Source organism: Phytophthora cinnamomi (assembly GCF_018691715.1).
Source record: "Phytophthora cinnamomi strain GKB4 chromosome Unknown Contig50, whole genome shotgun sequence".
Classification (NCBI taxonomy): domain Eukaryota; phylum Oomycota; class Peronosporomycetes; order Peronosporales; family Peronosporaceae; genus Phytophthora; species Phytophthora cinnamomi.
In genome coordinates, this window is record NW_027150983.1 from 851,274 (window position 1) to 871,014 (window position 19,741).

A 19,741-nucleotide genomic window follows, 5' to 3' on the forward strand; every position below is an offset into this window, starting at 1 on the left:
ACAGGGACCGACGACGTCAAGAGGAACGTATGAACGCGCGCGTGTGTACCGATACAGAATTCATATATATTTTCTCTTGCAATTGTTCCGCTGGGCGAGCGTGCATTCTTTAGTCGCTGATCTGCAGTACTTCGGACAGGCAGATGTCCAGCAGGTAAGCGGTGAGCCCCCAGATCACGTGCGGGCCGCCGGTGAAGACCGGGGTGGCGTTGCTGTGGCGGACCCAGTTGTCCTGGTCCATGAGGTCGCGCAGCGGCACCGTGAAGAGCGACTCCACCTCCTGCTCGTTGATGGCTACGGTCTGGTCGCTCATCTCGCCGATGAAGCCCACGACGGGCGTGACGGCGATGCCTGTGATGGACGTGACGCTGGACCAGTCGCAGCGCAGCACCCCCAGGACGTCCACGCCCTGCGGCGCCAGCCCCACCTCCTCGTTCATCTCGCGCAGACACGTGCCTTCGATGCACGAGTCCGTGGGGTCCACCATGCCTCCGGGGAAGCAGACCTCGCCCTTGTGCTTGCCGACGGTGAGCGACCGCAGCGTGAAGAGCACGGACGGCTCGCCCTCGAACGTGCACAGCGGGATGACCACGGCCGCGCGCGCCGAGTACGCCTTGGTGATCTGCCGCGGCAGGCGACTCAGCCGCTTGCGGATGCGCTCGAGGTGGCGCTGGCCGAAGGCGTTGGCCAGCGGCGTGCTCCTCTGCGCGTTCATGTCGAGCTGGGCAAAGTCTGTAGAGTGCAACACCACCAACGGATCAGCTCTTCCATTCCGCCAACTAGAGTAGACAAGCAGCAGACATTGACGCACCGTGGTAGGGCTTGAGCACCGCCTCGAGCTCGTCCAGCTTGCCCTCGCTCAGCAGCTCCGCGCACAGCCAGAGCGTGTACTCGCGGTCCTGGTAGGCGGCCGCCAGCGCCGGCGCCGTGTAGTTGTTCACGAGGAAGCTGGCGTCCATCCGGGGCTTCTCGAACTCGCGCGAGAAGGAGCTCGTGTCCTTGGCCTCCTGCTCCTGGTGGTGGCCGGCAGCCCAGGCGGCCTCCGCGTCCTCCGTCGCCGCCCCGTGCTGGCTGCTGCTGTGGTAGTACAAGTGGTGGTGGTGGTGCTGGTGGCTGTCGCTCGAGAGCTTGGCGGCGTGGCCCGACGGCGACAGCTGCGTGTCGTTCTCGCTCTCATGCACGCGAGAGGCCGAGCCGAACGCGCGGCGCAGCGCCGAGGGCAGCGGACGTGGGCGCGGCCGCGTTAGTGCGTGGCGGCCCGAGGCCTCCAGCAGCGTGCAACCGACTCGTCGCATGGCGTGGTTGGATGGGTACAGTACGGTACTTGGCGTGTTGAGGGGAATTAGTCAACTGGACGGCCCAAGTCGAAGCGTTTCGTGCGCGCGCGTGGGCTCGTTGCTGCTTGGCTTCTCGCCTGCAGGCGGGATTTGCCCTTGCCTTGCTGTTTCGGGTGGAGTTGCTTCCGCGGGTGCCAACGACGACAGCCACGTGCGGCGTCTTTGGGCGCTTGGGGACAGTGGAAGGGTCCCCAAGTCTGGCCACCTAGAGTAGTGTGGTGCGGCCAGAGGCATACTTGGCGCGCGTCTGGCGTCACGGAAAGACGGCGCCTGCCACACCACTTGCGGACCTCCAGACCTCGAACAGGACTTCCAGCTGGACACGCGCGCGACTGGATCTGCATGCTTGATTGCATGGATCACGCGCAGCCAATGGGCGCGCTCCGTATCGACAGTTTTTCTGAAACGGAGCTGCAAAATGCTCGTACCTAACCGAAACGTGTGGGTAACTGATGGTGTTCCCAGTGCTCGTTGCTGCTGCATCCGCAGTGCTCTCGCCCATAATAACCCGCACTACCCCATGCAATTTCTTCCCAACCTTGGATGATGATGACTGGTTCCGCCACCGGAGACCTCTGGTGGTTCCTTCGCAAGGCTGCAACAGCTCTGTTTTTGCTGCACAACTTGATTGATGAAGGCTGCGAGCCTTTTGTGCTGTTGCCCCGGGAGACTTAACACGCCTGTAGCGGGCTCACTTAAAATTGTGCGTCCATCGCCGATTCTCGTTCATTGCTACAAATTAGTTGCTGTTTTTCCTAGTAATTAGCTTTCTAGAGCGTTCATTGCTTTCTTGAAAATGACCCCTCACGGTGAGCACTCTTCTCTAAAAGGGTTTGTACGTCGTCTATAGAAAGTTACGAAAGGTTCGCGTCCCATAATAAAACAAGTCCGCGCTGCGATTGGCTGGCGCAGGCCATGACGGCCCACTGTGAAACTTCAGAAATCGAGTGCAGCTGGTTCTGCCTGGAGCCGTCTCTGCTTCGAGGTGGCGCTGTCTCATGTGGCGCGTGAGCTGGAAAATTGCCGCACGCGCCTTAACTCAAGGCTTCAGTGTTCGCGGGCAGATTTGCGAGCGTCGCTTGAGATTCCCCGCGCCGGATGGTGCCGCTTGATGAAATTGGCGAATTGCAGGTTGCCTTAGCGTCCTAGCCGCAGATGCTGTGAGAAGCCAGCACTTGAAAAGGATGTCGCTGCAGGCATTGCGCGGGCGGTGATGTCGTGCGTGCGAATGCTGCTCATTGTCAGCGCGCGGTCGGTCGCGACGAGGTTTGTACATCCAGCGTCGCCATTACCGCCGCGCTACGCCCGCTCGTCATAGCACGCGGTTCAAATTCGGGGCAAGAGCGGGCGAACGGTAAACGACGAGGTCCAGGCCGAAGCACTCGCTCGAGACCGCCACTACGTGCTTGGGGTGTTTTGCTACCCACGCCGGTGTTTCCTGTTGTGAACGACATGTAGCAGCACAAGAACACGTTCAGGAGCTATTGTCTTGATTTTCGCTCTCAAAAGCATGATTTGCTTCCATTCTAAGACCCACGGCAATGCAGCCTCGACCACATGATCGCCCATCGCGCAATAAAGCCTATCTGCTCGCCTTTGCCGCTAGGATTCGACAGCATCTATCTGCATTCCAACTGTCATCGCAGCTTCATCGACATCGTTTGCGAGACTAGTGAAATAACTCGGCATGTTCGCCCGCTGAGGTTCGACCACGCCTCGAGCTTCTTCACCGCAGTCGCTATTTGCTCTCGTGCCAGTTGCCCATTCTGTTTGGAAATCACAGTAGACGAATGGCTTCAACTTCGCATCGCGACACAAACCTACGCCAACTCGTTCTTCCCGACACAACCCACCGCCACAATCTGAGTCGCATGCCAGCGCCGATATTCGCGCACCTGCACTCGTCGCCGCTGGTTGTGCGGCGCCGCGCGGGCGCCAACTGGCGCAGCCTGAGCCCGCACGCGGGTGTGAACGGCTCGTCCAGCGGTCTGGAGGCCGTGGAGCTCATCGACGTGAAGGCGGAGCGCCGGCTGCTGCGCCAGACGCTGCGCGAGAGCGGCCGGCGCCTGGCCTGGCACTCGGAGGTGGCGGACCTGCACGCCTTCCGCAAGGTGCTGTCCTTCGGCTGCCGCGCGCTGCACTTCTCGGGCCACGGTGTGCCGGGCCAGGTCATCTTCGAGACGCGCAAGGGCGAGGCGCAGTTCGTCTCGCAGCAAGAGCTGCAGGAGCTGCTGCTGGCGGGGGGCGCTGAGAGCCGTCGCCCGAGACGCCGACGCGACAAAAAGATACGCCAGAGGCTGATCCGACGACACAAAAACGCGGAATCTAGCGAGTCCAGTTCTAGTTCCAGTGAATCTAGTTCTAGTTCTAGATCGAGTTCTAGTTCTAGTTCTAGCTACAGCAGCGATGACGCTACGTCGGGGCTCGCCGTCACAAGTCACAGGGTCGAGAGGGGCTGGGTGGCTCTATCGCCGCCGCCCAAGCCGAGAGTTCCGCTGCAGTTGGTGTTCGTGAGTGCATGTCACTCGGAGAGTGTGGCCCAAGCTTTCGTGAGTGCGGGGGTGCCCCATGTCGTGGTGGTCTCGAAAGAGGAGAAGGTGCTGGATCGCAAGGCCATGGAGTTCGCCAAGGCGTTTTACACGGCGCTGTTTGCAGGCCACTCGGTGGCCAAAAGCTTCCAGATCGGACGCGTGCAGGCGGACATTGCGGTGACGAGCAACGGGGGTGGCGTGGGCGGAGGACAGTCGGAGTTCAAGTTGCTGGGAGACGGAGACCATAACGACGCACCGTTTCGAGATGTACCCGTGGGTGACTGTGTGGAGACTGATATGGGTGGTCGGCGAGGCGGGAAGGTGACGGTGAACGAGTGCGATGCTGTGGCGGAAGTGTTTGTGGGGAGATCACTGGAGGTGCATCAGGTGTTCAAGTCGCTGGTGGAAGGTGCGCGGCTGGTGAGCATCACCGGAGAGCGCGGGATCGGGAAGACGGAGGTGGCGCTGCAGTGCGCGCAGTACGCCACTGAACGCCGAGTGTTCAGCCACATATTTTATCTACGGCTGAATGGGGGCGATGAGGGAGGGCCGAATGACAACGTGTGTAAGCAGCACGCTGATCTTGAGCCGTCGGCGCTTGTAGGTAAATTTTCAAAGTCCTTGGGTCTTCAAGCAACATCCCTCGACGAGCTCGCAGAGCAGGCACGACAGCGGTGCGAGACGGAACACCAAGGTGACGGAAGCAGTTTTCTGCTGATTCTGGATGGATGTAATCGCGCACAACGACTGAATCCGCGTTTCAGAGCTATCGTTGCGATGCTTCTGCGTCGTGTAAACTCGCTAGCGTTCCTACTGACGGGCGACGGGAAGTTTGGTGCGATGGATGGTGTGGGTGAGAAGATCATTCCTGTTGGGCCATTACCACCAGCGGATGCTGCGCTGCTGTTCACTCTTCGCGCGCCAAGGAAGATAAAGGCGCATGAAATGGGCGGTAGCACCGATCTCGAAGCATTTGGTGAGCACCCCATTATCAAGAGCTTGCGTGGCCACCCGCGGACGATCTGCGCAGTACGTTTAGTTTGTCCATTGTTGACTATATTCTGAAGGTGTCCAACCTTTTCTCTACGTGAATTGTAGGTGTCGCAGTTTTTGGAGAACAAGGATATGGAGCTGGACCAGCATGAGTTCTTGAGTTATATTATTCCCTCGGTTAACACAGGGCTATGCATGAGCAAGTTAGAAGGCACTGCGTCATCCAATTGCAGCCTGGAGTTGCGAAACGATCAGGAGATGCTGGCACTAGCTCGGACTAGCTCCATGGATGGCTGCTACTCTCATTCTCACGAACACCACCATCACCATCATCACCATGGAATCCCGTCTTGTATCGAGGAGGGCTTAGAATATCAGCACCGACTGCACGGATCAGAAACACACGAGGCTGCACCGCGCCGGATGAAACTTGTTGCGTCTCAGTCGGATATTTTCACAGCCAAGTCACCTCTAGGACTAACGAGCCAACAAATGACGAGCAGTGGTGGCGAAGTGCAAGACGTAGACTGTCCACCATCCAGCACGCGTCCACTGGTATCGTCGCGGAGCGAGCCAAGTCTAACTGGATCAATCGCAGGGCCAACTTCACTTCAACAAATCTGTCTGCTCAAGGTAGCGGATCACGTGAGGCCCATTATCCAGAGTGAAGGCGGCAGTTTGGTGTGGGCACGAGCCGTTGTCATCAATGCAACCCTTTCAAACCTTGATCGCTCGGACAAAGGATCAAGAGATGGCTACTCTGCAGCCGTCATGCGTCAACTACAAGAACTAAAAGATATCCCTTTGGATTGGATCGCACCGCAAGTGAGTTGTTTCTTTGCGACCAAGCTCAAAGGAGATGCCGCTAGGCGTCCGTTGTCTACGCGTAGTATCGATTTCCTGAGCAAGAGCACACTCGTATGGGGCAGTGAGGGCGTTGCACCGGCTCAACGTGGTGGAGCAGTGAACCTACGTATGTTCGCCGCATTCTGGGGGTGGTTCCGTCCGCTGGTTGATTGCATTTTGTACTCGACCCTGTGGCCGCACACAGAGCCGCGTTTGCTGCATGGGTTCTTGTCCAAAGGTGCCTGTGTCAGTATGCTGGGGCGCGCTCCCCCAGGGACTTTTCTACTGCGCTTCAGCGAGACACGTTTGCGTTCTCTCGTGATCGTGTACGTGCGTGATGATCAGTGCGTACAATTCGTGCCGGTGACCTGGCAGCCAGACCGTGGTGGCTGGTTTGTTGCACTTCAAGGAGACACGGCTACTGATGGCGCCGAGAGTAATGGGGTGACATTCCCGACGCTGCAAGAGTTGATTCTCAGTGTCAACGTGCTGAAGTTTCTCTTCCCGCAAACGCCGAAGGAGGCAGCCTTCACGCTGCAAAATTAGATGCGTTCGAACCTCCAAGCTGTGGAATAAGTAAGTGTACTACGGAAATGTAAAGTTGTAGTTATATTGTCTGGGTGCTTGCTGGTATTACCTTCTCGATGTGGGTCCTGGAGATAGCTACAACTTGCGGACGTGATGAGATTGCCATTCAGAATCGGCAAAGTCAGCTCCAGGTCGGTTTTGAGTGACAATCGCAGCTAGTGACAACTTCGCTTTGACAACGTACGTTCAATTTCTGTAGACTTGTGCGCTGAAAGGCCTCTGCTTTCACCACAGTGTTAGCAGCTTGCGCACCCCGCCTTGGTCGAAACGTTCGCTCTATCGTGGCATTCATGTGGGGCGAGACGATCCCCGTAGTCAAAGCCGAGGACGGCGAAGTGATCCAACGACAGTTGCTCAACAAAGCAATGCAATCGACCTGGATGTAAACCGTCGGTAATAAACTTTTCACCTTTCCCCGTCTCCGGCTTCGACCGTGACGATCGTCTTGCCCTCCTTTCATCATTCATGGTAACGATCGCCACTCGAATCTTCCTCTCCACCCTTGTAGTCGCCGCTCTCGTAGCTTCTAGCACACATAACCCAGCAGTCCCCACCACAGCTTGAGCGCAACTTACCTACCTAGATATTTTCTTGTCTTGTCCACTCGACACGTCCGCTTTCGAAATGAGGAGAGCGAGTGAAGTGGGTTTCTGACACAAAATGACTAACTAACGAGTGTCAACGGGATTCAATGCACTGCGACAGTAAAACAAAATAAAAGATTCAATGCCGCTCGGGCATTTTATTAAAGTTACCGCACTAACGATCAAATTTGACGATGCAAAAGCTAATTAGAGTGATTTCCACCGCCGAGCCTTTAAATGCACCCCGCGTCAAGGTAAATCACCTTCTCACGCCTCGCCATAACCTATCCGTGATATACGTTTCTCCACAACTACAATGAATGCAGTAGCCAAGAAGCGATCAGCACTTTGATCCATTGTTCAAACATAGACTCGCACTGCCTGTTCGTTGTCAATTCTCCACACGTGGCCGTTTAGGTTTCTGGATATGCGGTGGAAGTTCACCACTGCTCCGTAAGCCGTTGTACACGCGACACAGCTGTAGCTGTCGCGAATTCACCTCCGCTTCTACCAGTACATTCGGCCACCATATCGACATGCTGGACCCAGGAACAAGTGCGCAGCGCCTTTGGTTATAGTGTGGATGACACCCCCAGCTTCTTCACTGCTTGGCTGCGGAGAAAATCATTTCCGGGCAATGCAAGAGATATATTAGCAGAGAAGACAGCGACTCGGAATGTAGTAACATCGGGTCTGCATCGCATACACAAACATGCAGAGAGAGCATTAGTCATCTGAACGCTCGCAAGCCCCAACTAGCTACAACGACTACTCTGGCGCAACGCGCATGTAGAGCACCCGTGTACACGTCAAAATGTCCTTAGCATAAACAACAAAACAATCACGAACGTCTCCTTCTCACCAAAACGAGCAACAACAGCAACAACTAAAGAACTAAAAGAACCAATTGTTGACGGACTGCGTGCGACCTGATCGTACTGCGTGCCTCCTTCCATTATCGCAACCCGTTGACTCCCATTCCCTCTCGAGTAATTTCTCGGCGCTCACACGTAGATCATGCGGTTGCGAACGTCCGCGTGCACCTCCGCGAACTCGTAGTTCGACGCGAGCGAAATGCTCTCGGAACCCGTCGTTGACCCGCCCCCTCCTTCTCCTCCTTCGTGCAGATAGATCTGAGCGCGCTGTGCAGCCAGTTGCGCGCACTTCACGGCGTGGCGACCGAGACCGATCGAGTGCAGCGCGGGGACGTGAAGCCAAGGTGGTAGGTCAGTCGCTGGATGTCTTCAGCCGAAAGATTGTTCTCGTCGAACAACACCGTGTAGTGACACGGCACGCTGGTGCCTTGAGGGCTGCTATGCCCGTACAGGTAGAATTCAAAGCGGTGCGGGTCGACGACATCTGAGTCGATCACGGTGCCAGGACGCGCGTTGCCCTTCTTATCGCCGTCTCGAGGGTTCACGGGGAACGTTCGCAGGTTGTGGCGTTTGTTGGCCACGATGTAAGTTATCGGCGGTGCCTTCCAATATCATCTAGAAACCTTTACGAATTGCACGAACCTCGCCCTGCAGAACGCCCAGCATCCGGCCTTCGTCCACTCAGTCCCGATAGTAAATAATGTGCGCTGGCTCGCGCTCCGTGCTTTTGTAGTAAGCCAGGAACAACTCGCGCAGCATGCGCGGGAGGTGCTGGATGTCGTTGGAGACATTTTGAGCTTCGCAACGCGAAACATACTGGGCGGAGTACCGGTCCATCGACCTGCGATTGCCGGCTTGTCCATACCTGGTCGAGGGTGTTCCACTGCAGCGCCAAACACGATTGTAGGCGACGAACTCACCAGCGGTAGCGGCTGCTGCAACACGGCGTTCTTGCCGCTCAGCTTCAAATTCACCTTCACACATGTATTCTCGCATACCGCTGGGGTGGGCTTCAGCAGCGTTTTGGTTTGAATGCATTGGCTGGGCAGCCCCAGTACGATGTCCGATGTGTACTTGATCCGGCCGTACTCCTCCGGGTCGTCATTTTGTTTCACCACCATTAAAAGTTGCGGAACTCCGTGGCTGTCTTCACGTCTCTTGAGCTCGTCGGAGCAGAACTTAATCAAACTTTCCAGCTGAATTATGCCATCATATTCCTTCTGATCGGGATCTGAGAAGTCAAGGCTGTGCCGTTTACCCACGGCAGTAAGCTCAGCCAGGAAAGTCTTGAGGTCACGTTCTCCCACATTCGCGAGCACTATTATCCCCCAGTTCTTGACGTGCATTCCATCCACGAATTTCTTGCCCCTCAAGTCCCATTGTCCGCTTGAAGGCTGCTCCGACACGTTCTCGTACTGCACGTCCGGCGCGTCAAGTACATGCGATCTCGCTCGCTGGAACCTTTCCTCAACCACTAAGCCAAATGCTTCCATGTACGGGTCGTTGTTAAACTTCGCTTCGAGGACTCGGGCTTTAATGATGTCTTTCCGGATTCTTGGGTCTTGGGCAGCCAACCTGGTAGTCTCTCTCGAATCGTTTTCATCTTCGTCGTAGCAAAGCTGTCCTCTCGTCACCTTGCAGACCTCAATGGGGAGCCATATCTCCTTGCCCGGTCGCCGGCCGCCAACATTCACAGGGGGTAAATGAGGGAACCTCAGCCTAACGCCGTATCTGTCGAGGAAGTACGCAGCAACTGACATCTCCTTACCAGCGATAGTGATCATGGTCTTGTCAGCCGCCAGGGAACTCACGCCACTAATCCGACGCGAACGATCCGAGCGGTGGGTCGACTCGACTGCAATTCTCCGCACCGCACGGTCAAGCGTGTGCAGGTCTTGGTCTGAGGGATGACGTAAGTCGTCGAGGCTGTTCACGGATAGTGCCCTCGCCACCAGGCGACTCAGCGGACCCTCGGCATATCACACGGTGGTGGTTTGATCCACGTTCAGCAACTTCCGCTGCGTCACCCGAAGCGTTTGGCGATATCCCCAGCATAATTCCTTTCCACTAGCCAAGGTTTGAGTTTGCGTCGTAGTGATCAGCTTCGAACCAGCAGTAATCAATATCTTGGAACTTTGGTAACGCGCTACAACATCGAGCGCCTGGAGTAGTGGCTGAACATTCACGTGCGGGTCTGTCAGGTAAGCGTCCATGGTCAAAGTGGGGATCACTGCCACAAACTTCATCGTGACAACGTACGTCCGACCTCTGAAGACCCGCGGCTGTGCGCTGCGACCCGCAGACTCGGGACTCGTGGAGAGTGGTCGGACATCCTTAAATTCTTTCGTCCTCCGCGTGAACATGCCCGGCGAATAGAGGGAAGCCCTTCCGTCATGAACCACTACGAGATCTTCAAAGTCGGACTTGTATTGCTCCAGAGCCCCATTGATCACGCTGGTCACCACCGCAGTTGGGATCGGGCGGTCCGGTCGCCGTCCTGTTGGCGGCAGCGCAGGCCCTGTGGATGCAACGGCTGGAGACGAGCTCGGTGCAGTAGATCCCTCGGTGGCAGTCTCACCCCGTGCAGAGCCGACCGCGACGTTGTACTGGAAAATCTCGTTCGGTGGCGACTTGAGATGCACGGCGAAGAAATTTACATCCAGGTCGATTGCGTTGCCGTGTCGAGCAGCCGCCGTGGGTCGACGGCAGAACTGCACCGCTTCTTCTAGCTCGGGATCGTCAGAGTTGACTTGCTGGGCCTCGGCACGGCCACTCCATTCGTTGTGGCGCTGGAGGTCCTGCGTGGCGTGGCCTATCTGGTCGTAGCCCGAGCCGGAAACAATTCCAGCGCCAGGGCCCTGCCTCCCACGACCTCCACCTCGACCCCCACCGCGACTTTGTCCGCGACCTCTGTCTTGATGCCCGCCGTCGTGTCGGTGTCGACCACTGCCTTGCCGTTCTCTGCTTCGGCTGCGGCGGTTGTTTCGTCCACTTTCACGGCTCCAGTTGTCTCGACCATGCTCATCATATCGCCCACGTTTCACGCTCCGATCTTGACCACGCTCATCATCTCGCCCACGTGAGCCGCGAAGCTCCTCATACTCCCCACCCCATTCACCGCCGTACCGTCCTGCACACATGCTTCACCACGTCCTTTTTGGGATGCTGAATTCCCATCTTGGCTTGCGAGCTCCGACATGATACGACCAGTTAACGGGATTGAAGGTGCGACTTGTAGGCTACCAGCACCCCACAAGCTCTGCTGCGAAACTTCTACAAGGGACCAACGGGATTCACTTCGATGTTAACTGCTGCCGTAACGCTGGCCCAGCGTAATTCCAGGAACCAGCGCCTTGCGCACCAGCCTTGAATCGTGCCATCCTTTCCGCTCCAACCTGCCCCATGGCCTCCCTAGTAATAACGGCTTGGCAACGCTGACCCTCGCTTGTGCTCAGGCTCCTGGGGACGTGGTCTTGTGTTTTGTCGTTTGGTGTTTTTCTCGTAAGTAAAACAAACATGCCTACCTGGAAATCGATCGAACGTCTCGTCAGAGAAACTTGATTTTCATCTGTAAGTCACGGCAATTATTTACTTGATGTTTGTAGCTTTCAACTCACTCGAGCCTCCATGTCTTCCTTACAGCCAGCTCTTTTCGTCCGTCCTGCAGTTGTTGGATGTAGCTGCACACCGAAGCAGTGATGAGGTCGCCGTTCAAAATGGGGCGGATGATCTCCAGGTCTGCCTGGACCGCAGGGTGGTTCGGCAGCATCTCGTAGCGGTACACAACCAGCCAGCGCAGCGTCACCGATGTTGTCTTTCCCGTCAGCGGGTCTTTCCGAGGCGTCACCGTGAGGCCGCAGATGCTGTACTGCCACGAAGCGGAAGCGGACACGGGATACAGCGGATCATTCGTCACCGCGTCGATGTGAACCATTCCGTGAGTCGGCGTCAGATCCGAGCACAAAACGTAGTTTTCCGCCCAAGACCCTTGCGTCCGTTTGAAAGTCGAGCGAAGATAATGCGCAGGGGACTCCGCGCTATTGAGCAGCTCGGCTGTTGTGTCGACGCCAAAGTGGCGATTCAACGTCGCAGCCATCGAGTCGAAGTAGGCGAGCACAGCTGCATAAACCACCTCCAGCGATGAATGCGGGATATCCGAGATGAACACGCTCGACACCAGTGTGCAGTCTTCGCAGCCGGTGATGTCGATTTGAGAGAGAGGCATCATCGGCTGATCAGCGCTGCCTGCTCCATTTTGCCTCGCTAGAGTCGTCATTTGTGCAAACTTCTCCACAATAGAAGGCACCGTCGCAAGAGATCGATTGTTGTGCTCGATCAGGATCCTTTCGCGCTCCTCTGCTTCGCAGCCTAGTCGAGTGTCGAAGTGTAGCTCTTTGAATAGCTCCTTCCCACGAGAATACAAGGGATTGCGCAGGACTGCTGTCTGTAATGAGGCCAACATAAACTGTTGCTGCTGAAGGAGCTCTTGGAGCTCTCGGCGCGCTTTGTCGCTCTGGTGGGCGGTATACTTCTCCAAAGCACAACACTGTGCCGTGGCCCGTGTGCGTTCGTCGGGTATCTGCTCGGCCCACTTAGACTGGAGAGCTTGGAGCTTGTATTCCATGGCCGTGGCCACTGTTCTCATCATACGAACTTTGTGTGTGGTGGTAAGTCGCTCCTTGCCGTTCTGCAGTCCGTCAGTTGCTGCGAGCGCGACGATAAGTTCATCATCTTCGGATATCTGACGACGCTTCTTGGGGGCCCCGGCCTGCTCACTGCAGTCTTGAAGTCTTCGCGCCGTTCTCTGATGTAGAATTGCATCCATTGGGCCTAATCCTTGGGAACGCTTGGGAAGTGTGGAGCTGCTGCCAAACACAAGAGTGAGCAACGCAAGTCCACAACCCAGCAAATCGTGCGTTGCCAACAGTTTGGCTACCTCGATAGGGAACACCTGTTTACCAGTCCTGATTGCTTAGCTGTGCAGACAGCCTGAGGTTGTGCACGGTAAAGTATAATAACTCGGACACAATATACCGGTAATAGATGCTCACAACTGGTATACATCTACATCATGTGAACCTCGGACCTTATGGCTCACAATGAACTTCGCAACGACTCCAGGTCTTCGCTGCTTGAGGAACCGGCCACGAAGTCTCTCGGCTGTTTTTACATTTTAATTTAACAGCAAGGCATACCGTCACAAGCCTGAACGAGGCATTTACTCGAGTACTTAAGTAATACCCAGGGAAGTCGGCATTCCTGGTGGCTTTCCCAATGCCACCATAAGCTTTTATCATAACCAGTCGGTCTGGACTGCTGAAACTTTCGCTTGGGGCTTCATTGGTGGTGACCCACCTCCGTTGTGCAACGCCCTATTGCAGTTTGTCAGCATCAACACGAACAGGGGGTAAGTCTCGCATGGTAGACGTGGCAATCGCAGCTACAGTGGCAGCTTCGCTTTGACAACGTACGTTCAATTTCTGCAGACTCGTGCGCTGAAAGGCCTCTGCTTTCACCACCGAGCGTTAGCTGGCCCAGCAGCTTGCGCACCCCGCCTTGGTCGAAGCGTTTGCTCTATCGTGGCATTCATGTGGGGCGAGACGATCCCTGTAGTCGAAGCCGAGGACGGCGAAGTAATCCAACGACAGTTGCTCAACAAAGCAATGCAATCGACCTGGATGTAAACCGTCGATAGTAAAATATTCACCTTTCCCCGTCTCCGGCTTCGACCGTGACGATCGTCTTGCCCTCCTTTCATCATTCATGGTAACGATCGCCACTCGCATCTTCCTCTCCACCCTTGTAGTCACCGCTCTCGTAGATTCTAGCGCACATAACCCAGCAGTCCCCACCACAGCTTGAGCGCAACTTACCTATTTTCTTGTTTTGTACACTCGACACGTTTGCTTTCGATGGGTTTCTGACACAAAGTGACTAGCTAACGAGTGTCAACGGGATTCATTCAATGCACTGCGACAGTCCCAAACAAAATAAAAGATTCTCTCCACAATAATTTATTGGGCGAGGGCTCTGACATTAGAAAATAAATGATTTTCTTTATTCCAGCTATTTCATACAGCATGACTCATGCTCCCTTATCATGCACATAGGATTCTTTCCACAAGCTCCCGCCAATTCATGCCGGCCAGTCGACTATCTGCCGATTTGGAGTCTAACACTTTTATACAGCAATTGGACTCCGTTTGGTGAAATCGTGGTAACACTCCAAGGAGTTAAGCTCGCTGGCATCTTCGCCAAGAAAAAAAGCTAAGAGGTATATATGACAGAAGCTAGTTCATTGTTACCAAAATGCCGTCCTCTCGGTTCATCTTCAACTAAAGCATTCATGCTTACTTGCCTTAGCGACAAAAGTCATATGAGTACGGCCCTGCTTGCGTCTCACAAAATTTCTGAAGCTCGAAGCGTACCCACCCACCATTTATGCCACAACATCAAACTCGCGAGACGGAGTGATGCTCTTCGCACAGCGGAAGCCCACCATAGGAGAGCGGTCGTAACCTTCGCTGATCGTGAGGAAGCGGTTGTGGTGCTGAGAATCCAGAGCTTGTGGGAAGTACCAATTCGGGTCGCTGTGAGTGGCAGAGATCGGGTAATAGCTGCTGCCTCCTCGAAGAACAACTCCACATGTGTGCACGTCACAGAACTGGTCTGTCATCTGCCATACGTAGCCGACAAGATCTTCCACAAGGAACTTTGTCGAGCGAGCGCTCTGGAATGATCCCACAGGGCTCAATGTCGGCACTTCCTTGCCATGAACAATCTTAGGCAGTCGGGAATTATCAAGGTTCGGTCCCCATGGGTAGACATCGTAATTTTCACCATTCGAGGCGACGTACTGCCATTCCCAGTCATGCGGAAGGCGCTTGCCGTAGTAAGACGCATAAGCTTCGGCGTCCTCCCGGGCAACATTGACAACGGGGCTTTGATCCAAGCCCGAAGGAACGCTCCACGATGCAGGGGCACCCTGACGGTTCTCCCAGTGGAGCAAGAATCGGTCCAACGTCTTCGGAGTGTAGCCGCTAGCCTTGAGGAAGGTAGCGTACTGAGCATTGGTCACCGGGTGCTTATCGATCATGAAGTCCTGGATGAACAACCGCGTGGAGTGGTTGTTCCATGGGCGGTTCTCCCAGGGGAACTGCACTCCCGTTCCGAATTGAGCAAAGTTTGGCGTCCAAGCTGAGACGGGTTCGATCTGCACCCCGCTGACATTGAACCACCAGTTCTCAGTTCCAGACACGCGAATCATGTCATCGGTGTTTGTTCCAGATTGCGAGCCGGTAGTAACATTGCTACTGTTGTTGCGAACAAGCTGCTGCTGAAGCAAGTTCCTCGTCGTGGAGTATTTCGCCAGCGGCTTGGCAGTCATAGTCTTCATATTGTTGAGGAATTCGGTCAGGTCGTCGCTAGACTTGGTGACGTAGATCGCTCCAAACGCACGCGGCTCCAAGGTCACCTGCACGACGGTGCCGTTGCCGCCAGACTTCTTCTGAAGCTCTACTCCGTGGTACACGTCGTATACTCGAACGCCTTCGCCAGACTGCACTTCAGTGAGAGACAATTCGTAGGTCGTGGTGTCCTGCACAGTGCTGATCACCGTGTAGAGCGCTTGTCCGTTCTTTTCAAAGGCAAATTCGCTGGCGTACAACCCGTCGGACGTCATCGCATAATACGGAGTCCACTCTCCAGTCGAGACAATGGATCCGAACTTGCGCAGGATGGCAAACATCCTCTTGGCAGTCTCATCTTCGCGTTCGGTCATCGCGTTCCAGATGCCCCACACGTTCTCCCACACCACGTAGCCGGCACCGTTGAAGAACGACATGAGGAGCTCGTTGGTTCTATCCAGCGACCAACGCGCACAAACCTGCACCATGTGCCTCGAATCGAGGAACTTGGGGCGCGCAACGGGCGGGAAGTGCGAGAAGCCGTAGTAGTAGCCCCAGCTCATCGGGTTGTGGCTCAAAAACGCCGTGGGCACACCACCCTCCGGAGCTGCGACCAGCGGTTGACTGCAGTTGTAGAAGGACTTCGGCACGCCGTACATGGTGTCGCCGTTGAATCCATCGGCTTGCAGCTCCGGGACCGTCTCACTCAGTGTCGTGATGTCGGCATTATACATCCGTACCATGTCCTCGAGGCCAGTCTCATCGCGCGTACCGACGTCCCATGGGTTGTACGGGATGATTACTCGAATGCCTCGACGGTGGAAGTCGGCGATCACCCCTTTGACGCCATCGACGCCACCGGGAAGGTCACGGAGCAGGTCCCATTGGTTGCGGTTGTCGACGCCGATGTTCGGGTAGGCCGGCCAGATCAAGACACTGTCGATGGTGCCGACCCGCTTCTGCATGCCGTCCACATACTTGTCCACCGTGTACTGCTGGGTCTCGCGGTCGTAGATGTCCCGGTCGTTCATCATGAGGAACACCTGCACGAAGCTTTGCTGCGTCCACTGGGCCTCCTTGATGTTGTACACGTTGCAGGCGTCGGTGGGGCTGTAGCGGTTGGTGGCCAGCTCCATCTTCTTCCAGGTGGCCCAGTCACGACGCCATTCGTCCAGAGTGTCGGGGCTCGCGGGGCCGTCGATGACTTCGTAGCCGTCGGGTTGTTGGTCCCAAGCCACCGCTTGGCCCAACAGGAAGCAGGCTGCCGACAGGTAGAGACCAACCGAAGCGCGCATGGGGGACTTGATGTGAGCTCGAGACCGAAAGTTCAGGAATGACGCTGGGGAACGACGAACTCCGCCAAAAGATCGTCGAACGTAGCGCTGCGCAGCCACCGGAGCCATCTGATTCTGCGTCTTGAGCGCAGGTCCCAGCGCCGGCAAAGCGCGTTGGAAAGCTGCGCACTGGATGTGCTCTGCTGGCCTATACTAGAGGCCAGCAGAGGCTCTACAGTGCGTTCACGTTCACGTTGAAGCCCAGGTTTGATTATTTTAACAGATCCGTGAATCAACCGGCATGGGACAGGCAATTTTAACACATCAGGACAAATTCAAATCCCTCGTATAGTATCTCAGAGGTTTTTTTCTTACCGCATCGCCCCTGTCCTAAGCGAACTGCAATGTACTAGTATGCAGTTTACGGTACATCTGTTGCCAAGTCTCACAATAAAATAATAAAAAGTAAAAGTTATAGTAATTCTTGGTATTTTGGACCAATCAAAAAGTATGGACACGGCGGGAATTGGAGAAGGCTAGAGCAACCGAAAATGAAACCGGCTCTCCGGGATGGATGTCACGACCCTCAAATCCCCAAAACGACCGCTACGAAGGAGAAGAAAGTGGCCCGCTTAGGCAATACGGTAGCTACGAAGATGTGTTTACCCTCATAGAATAGCTGGGAGAGGGGACGTCTATCCAGTGGACCAGGAAGCGCGGGAAGCAAACGCATCTACAGATATGAAGCCGCCAATTTGGCTGGCTTTGGCGTGTTTGCGTTTCACCCTCTCCCTGTAAGAATCGATGCTCTACCGATGAACTCCTAAACATTCTATTTTACAGAAAATATATCAAAATTAGACGATTTTCGGTGTATCGACCCTATTTGTTCTGTGCATTTTCGGTTGCTCTAGCACGATCCGCGGGAATTGAACCCGCATCCATCCGCATAAAATCGCGGTGCTCTTTCCCAATTGAGCTACGTGTCCAAGCTCGCTTGGTTACCTTCGCAATTAAGTCTCATCAAAGTAATGTGTTGTATTGTGCATCTAGAAAAACGCATCGTCGGAGCTGCTGGGATAATCATCATCACTACAAACTTGTTTGCCTACAGCGCCAAAGGCATCTAACTGAGCCAAACGATCTGTAATGTGGTCAATGCCTAGATACTCAACTGGAGACTCTACCCTGCGCGTGTCACCTAGCAGCTCTGCGTTCGCAAACCCGCTAACAGTCGTCTCTGCACTAAGGTCGATCCAACTTTCTGCAATCCAAGACGCAATATCAACGCGCTTTGGCGCCACTATTTCGAAAGCTGCGCTCGGTTCTTATTCTTGGACGCGGCTAATCTCCACTCTAGCAACCTCTTGCATCTTGTTTCTAGAGATGACTGCAATTTGTTCATCAAGCTGACGCCGCTTTTCCGCTCGCTCTTTCTCACGTGCATGATGGTCAACAATCTGAGCGCGGAGGTAGTCAACCCAGCGCTGCCGCAGGCGACATTTAAATGGCTGGTTCCACGCCACGTCAGCGGGTTAGCATACATACGAATACCGTGGAGGCACCTTCATCAGTATGACATTGATCGACGCAGCATAGTCCAGCACCTCCTGGGTCCAATGTCCCGAAAAGTCATCCCACAGAAGTAACAGCTTCTCGTCCATGTTATCACGATAGGCGAAATAGTACCGCAGAAATTGGAGCGAGATGTAGGAGTTCCACCATGCTGTAAGGTTGCCGTAGATGCGACAGCCATGTAGCTCTTGAAGGCCAAACACCTCTTTCCACAAACGAACGCTAAAGCCATGCCGAACTGCGTCATTTTCGTCTTGAATGTTCTTATGTCGAGACGTGCCGCACTTGTAAATGACGAACGTCGCATACAGGTTTCCGTGCCAATCGCCCAGCAACATCACAGTGGCACGCTCCTTGTCCTTGCCGCTACACTTGACCCAAACCGTCTTAGCTCCTCTGCTGGTAATAGTCTTTCTAGGTAGGTACTCGAAGAAGACAGCTAGAACAGCACCACACACACACATCGATTAGTGTAGCTAACAAAACCCAGGTTTATGTAGTTGTTGTTTTTACCGGTTTGATCAGCGTTGTAGACGTTGCTGATTCCGTGCTCAATGATTGCAGCTCGTACCTCCCTGCTAAACTTCTCCTTCGCGAGTGCTGCGTCCTCTGGCGTGGTCTGGCCCTGGCGAGTCCGCGCTCGAATAGATAGCTTGTGTCTGCGCATGAACCGACGGCGCCATGAATGAGACGCCTTGAAAATTGCGAGGGAGAGTCCTTCGTCGGCTGCAACTTCCAGCGCCTTGTACTTAAGCATCTGGCACGAAACAGGACAGCCATCCTTACGCATAGAGTTGATCCACACCACAATAGCAGCTTCAGCGTCACTAGAGAGGACGGTGCCCTGTCCACTGTAGCGTAGATTCTTGAGGTGACCCTTTCCTTCATCACAGACCGCTACAATGTGACCCTGTTGCTTTTTCCATTTTGAAATCCGCTTCTGTTTCCGCAGAGTATCGGACTCGCTGCAATTTGGGTAGAAGTGTGCAATAGCTTCGTTTACAGAATAGCCATCAGCCAGGAATTCGAGAAGGCGGCGCTTGTGCGTATAGTCGACTGCAATGCGGGTGTAGCGCTTTGGCTTTTTGCCGGTTCCTGTGGTGTGTGGTCTACCCATAGCACTTTGAACACTGAGAACGAATGGCTGGTGGCAGCCTATAATTAGCTGGTCAACATGGAATTTTAACTACAGACATGCGGTGTCAATGCATTGTTTTCATTGGCTATAATAAAATTCGCTTAGGACAAAACTTCGCTTAGGACAGGGGCTATGCGGTAGTTGTCCATGTCCAACATGATATTTTACCGTATTAACGACACCTATCGATAACAAGACTTCGAAGCAAAGTCTTGGCAGACTAGAAGCTCTCCTGGTGTCAATACTCGCCCAACTTCAGCCGACGTGCACTCATTATGAAGCTGAAACGCTATAGTTTGATGCTGTGTTGCTGTTGCTTTTTATACTCGGCTTACGGCATCAGTTATGGTACAATTTGTCGGTGATGAAGTGGAGGATGAATTGCTGGCAACATTGACCGGGACTCATACTTACATCGCTAGACACGCTTGTTTGAGGTGAAATGTAGTATGCTAGATCGACAAGAACCGTGGGGTCATTTTGTGGGCAACAACGGCTTCGGTCGGCACATATTGGTAACGTATACGACCCAGAAACCACTCATGTTACAAATCCCGGTTCACATTTTTTGGCCGGTACAATAGAATAGGGGAT

The 19,741-nt window shown here is 54.6% G+C and overlaps 3 protein-coding genes across 4 annotated transcripts; 1 reads left to right on the forward strand and 2 right to left on the reverse strand.

The window, feature by feature from the left end:
- Nucleotides 1-109: 109 nt before the first annotated feature.
- IUM83_06610 (nudix hydrolase 3) lies at nt 110-1,295 on the reverse strand (the record flags this gene model as incomplete). Its single annotated transcript, XM_067930834.1, has 2 exons — nt 110-732; nt 812-1,295. 2 exons carry the CDS (start codon nt 1,293-1,295, stop codon nt 110-112), a joined length of 1,107 nt encoding a protein of 368 aa, XP_067789662.1.
- Nucleotides 1,296-3,208: 1,913 nt separating this feature from the next.
- IUM83_06611 (uncharacterized protein) lies at nt 3,209-5,142 on the forward strand (the record flags this gene model as incomplete). The annotated part of the gene is made up of 4 exons (XM_067930835.1): nt 3,209-4,542; nt 4,633-4,897; nt 4,967-5,021; nt 5,117-5,142. 4 exons carry the CDS (start codon nt 3,209-3,211, stop codon nt 5,140-5,142), a joined length of 1,680 nt encoding a protein of 559 aa, XP_067789656.1.
- A 9,481-nt stretch (nt 5,143-14,623) lies between these two features.
- IUM83_06612 (SUMF1, FGE) lies at nt 14,624-16,563 on the reverse strand (the record flags this gene model as incomplete). Of its 2 annotated transcripts, none has more annotated exons than XM_067930836.1 (2): nt 14,624-14,637; nt 14,739-16,563. In XM_067930836.1, the coding sequence occupies 2 exons, from the start codon at nt 16,561-16,563 to the stop codon at nt 14,624-14,626; spliced, it is 1,839 nt and encodes a 612-aa protein (XP_067789657.1). The 2 variants fall into 2 exon arrangements, with proteins under 2 accessions (XP_067789657.1, XP_067789658.1); XM_067930837.1 differs by lacking the exon at nt 14,624-14,637 and having other exon boundaries at nt 14,847-14,856; nt 14,993-16,563.
- Nucleotides 16,564-19,741: the final 3,178 nt, after the last annotated feature.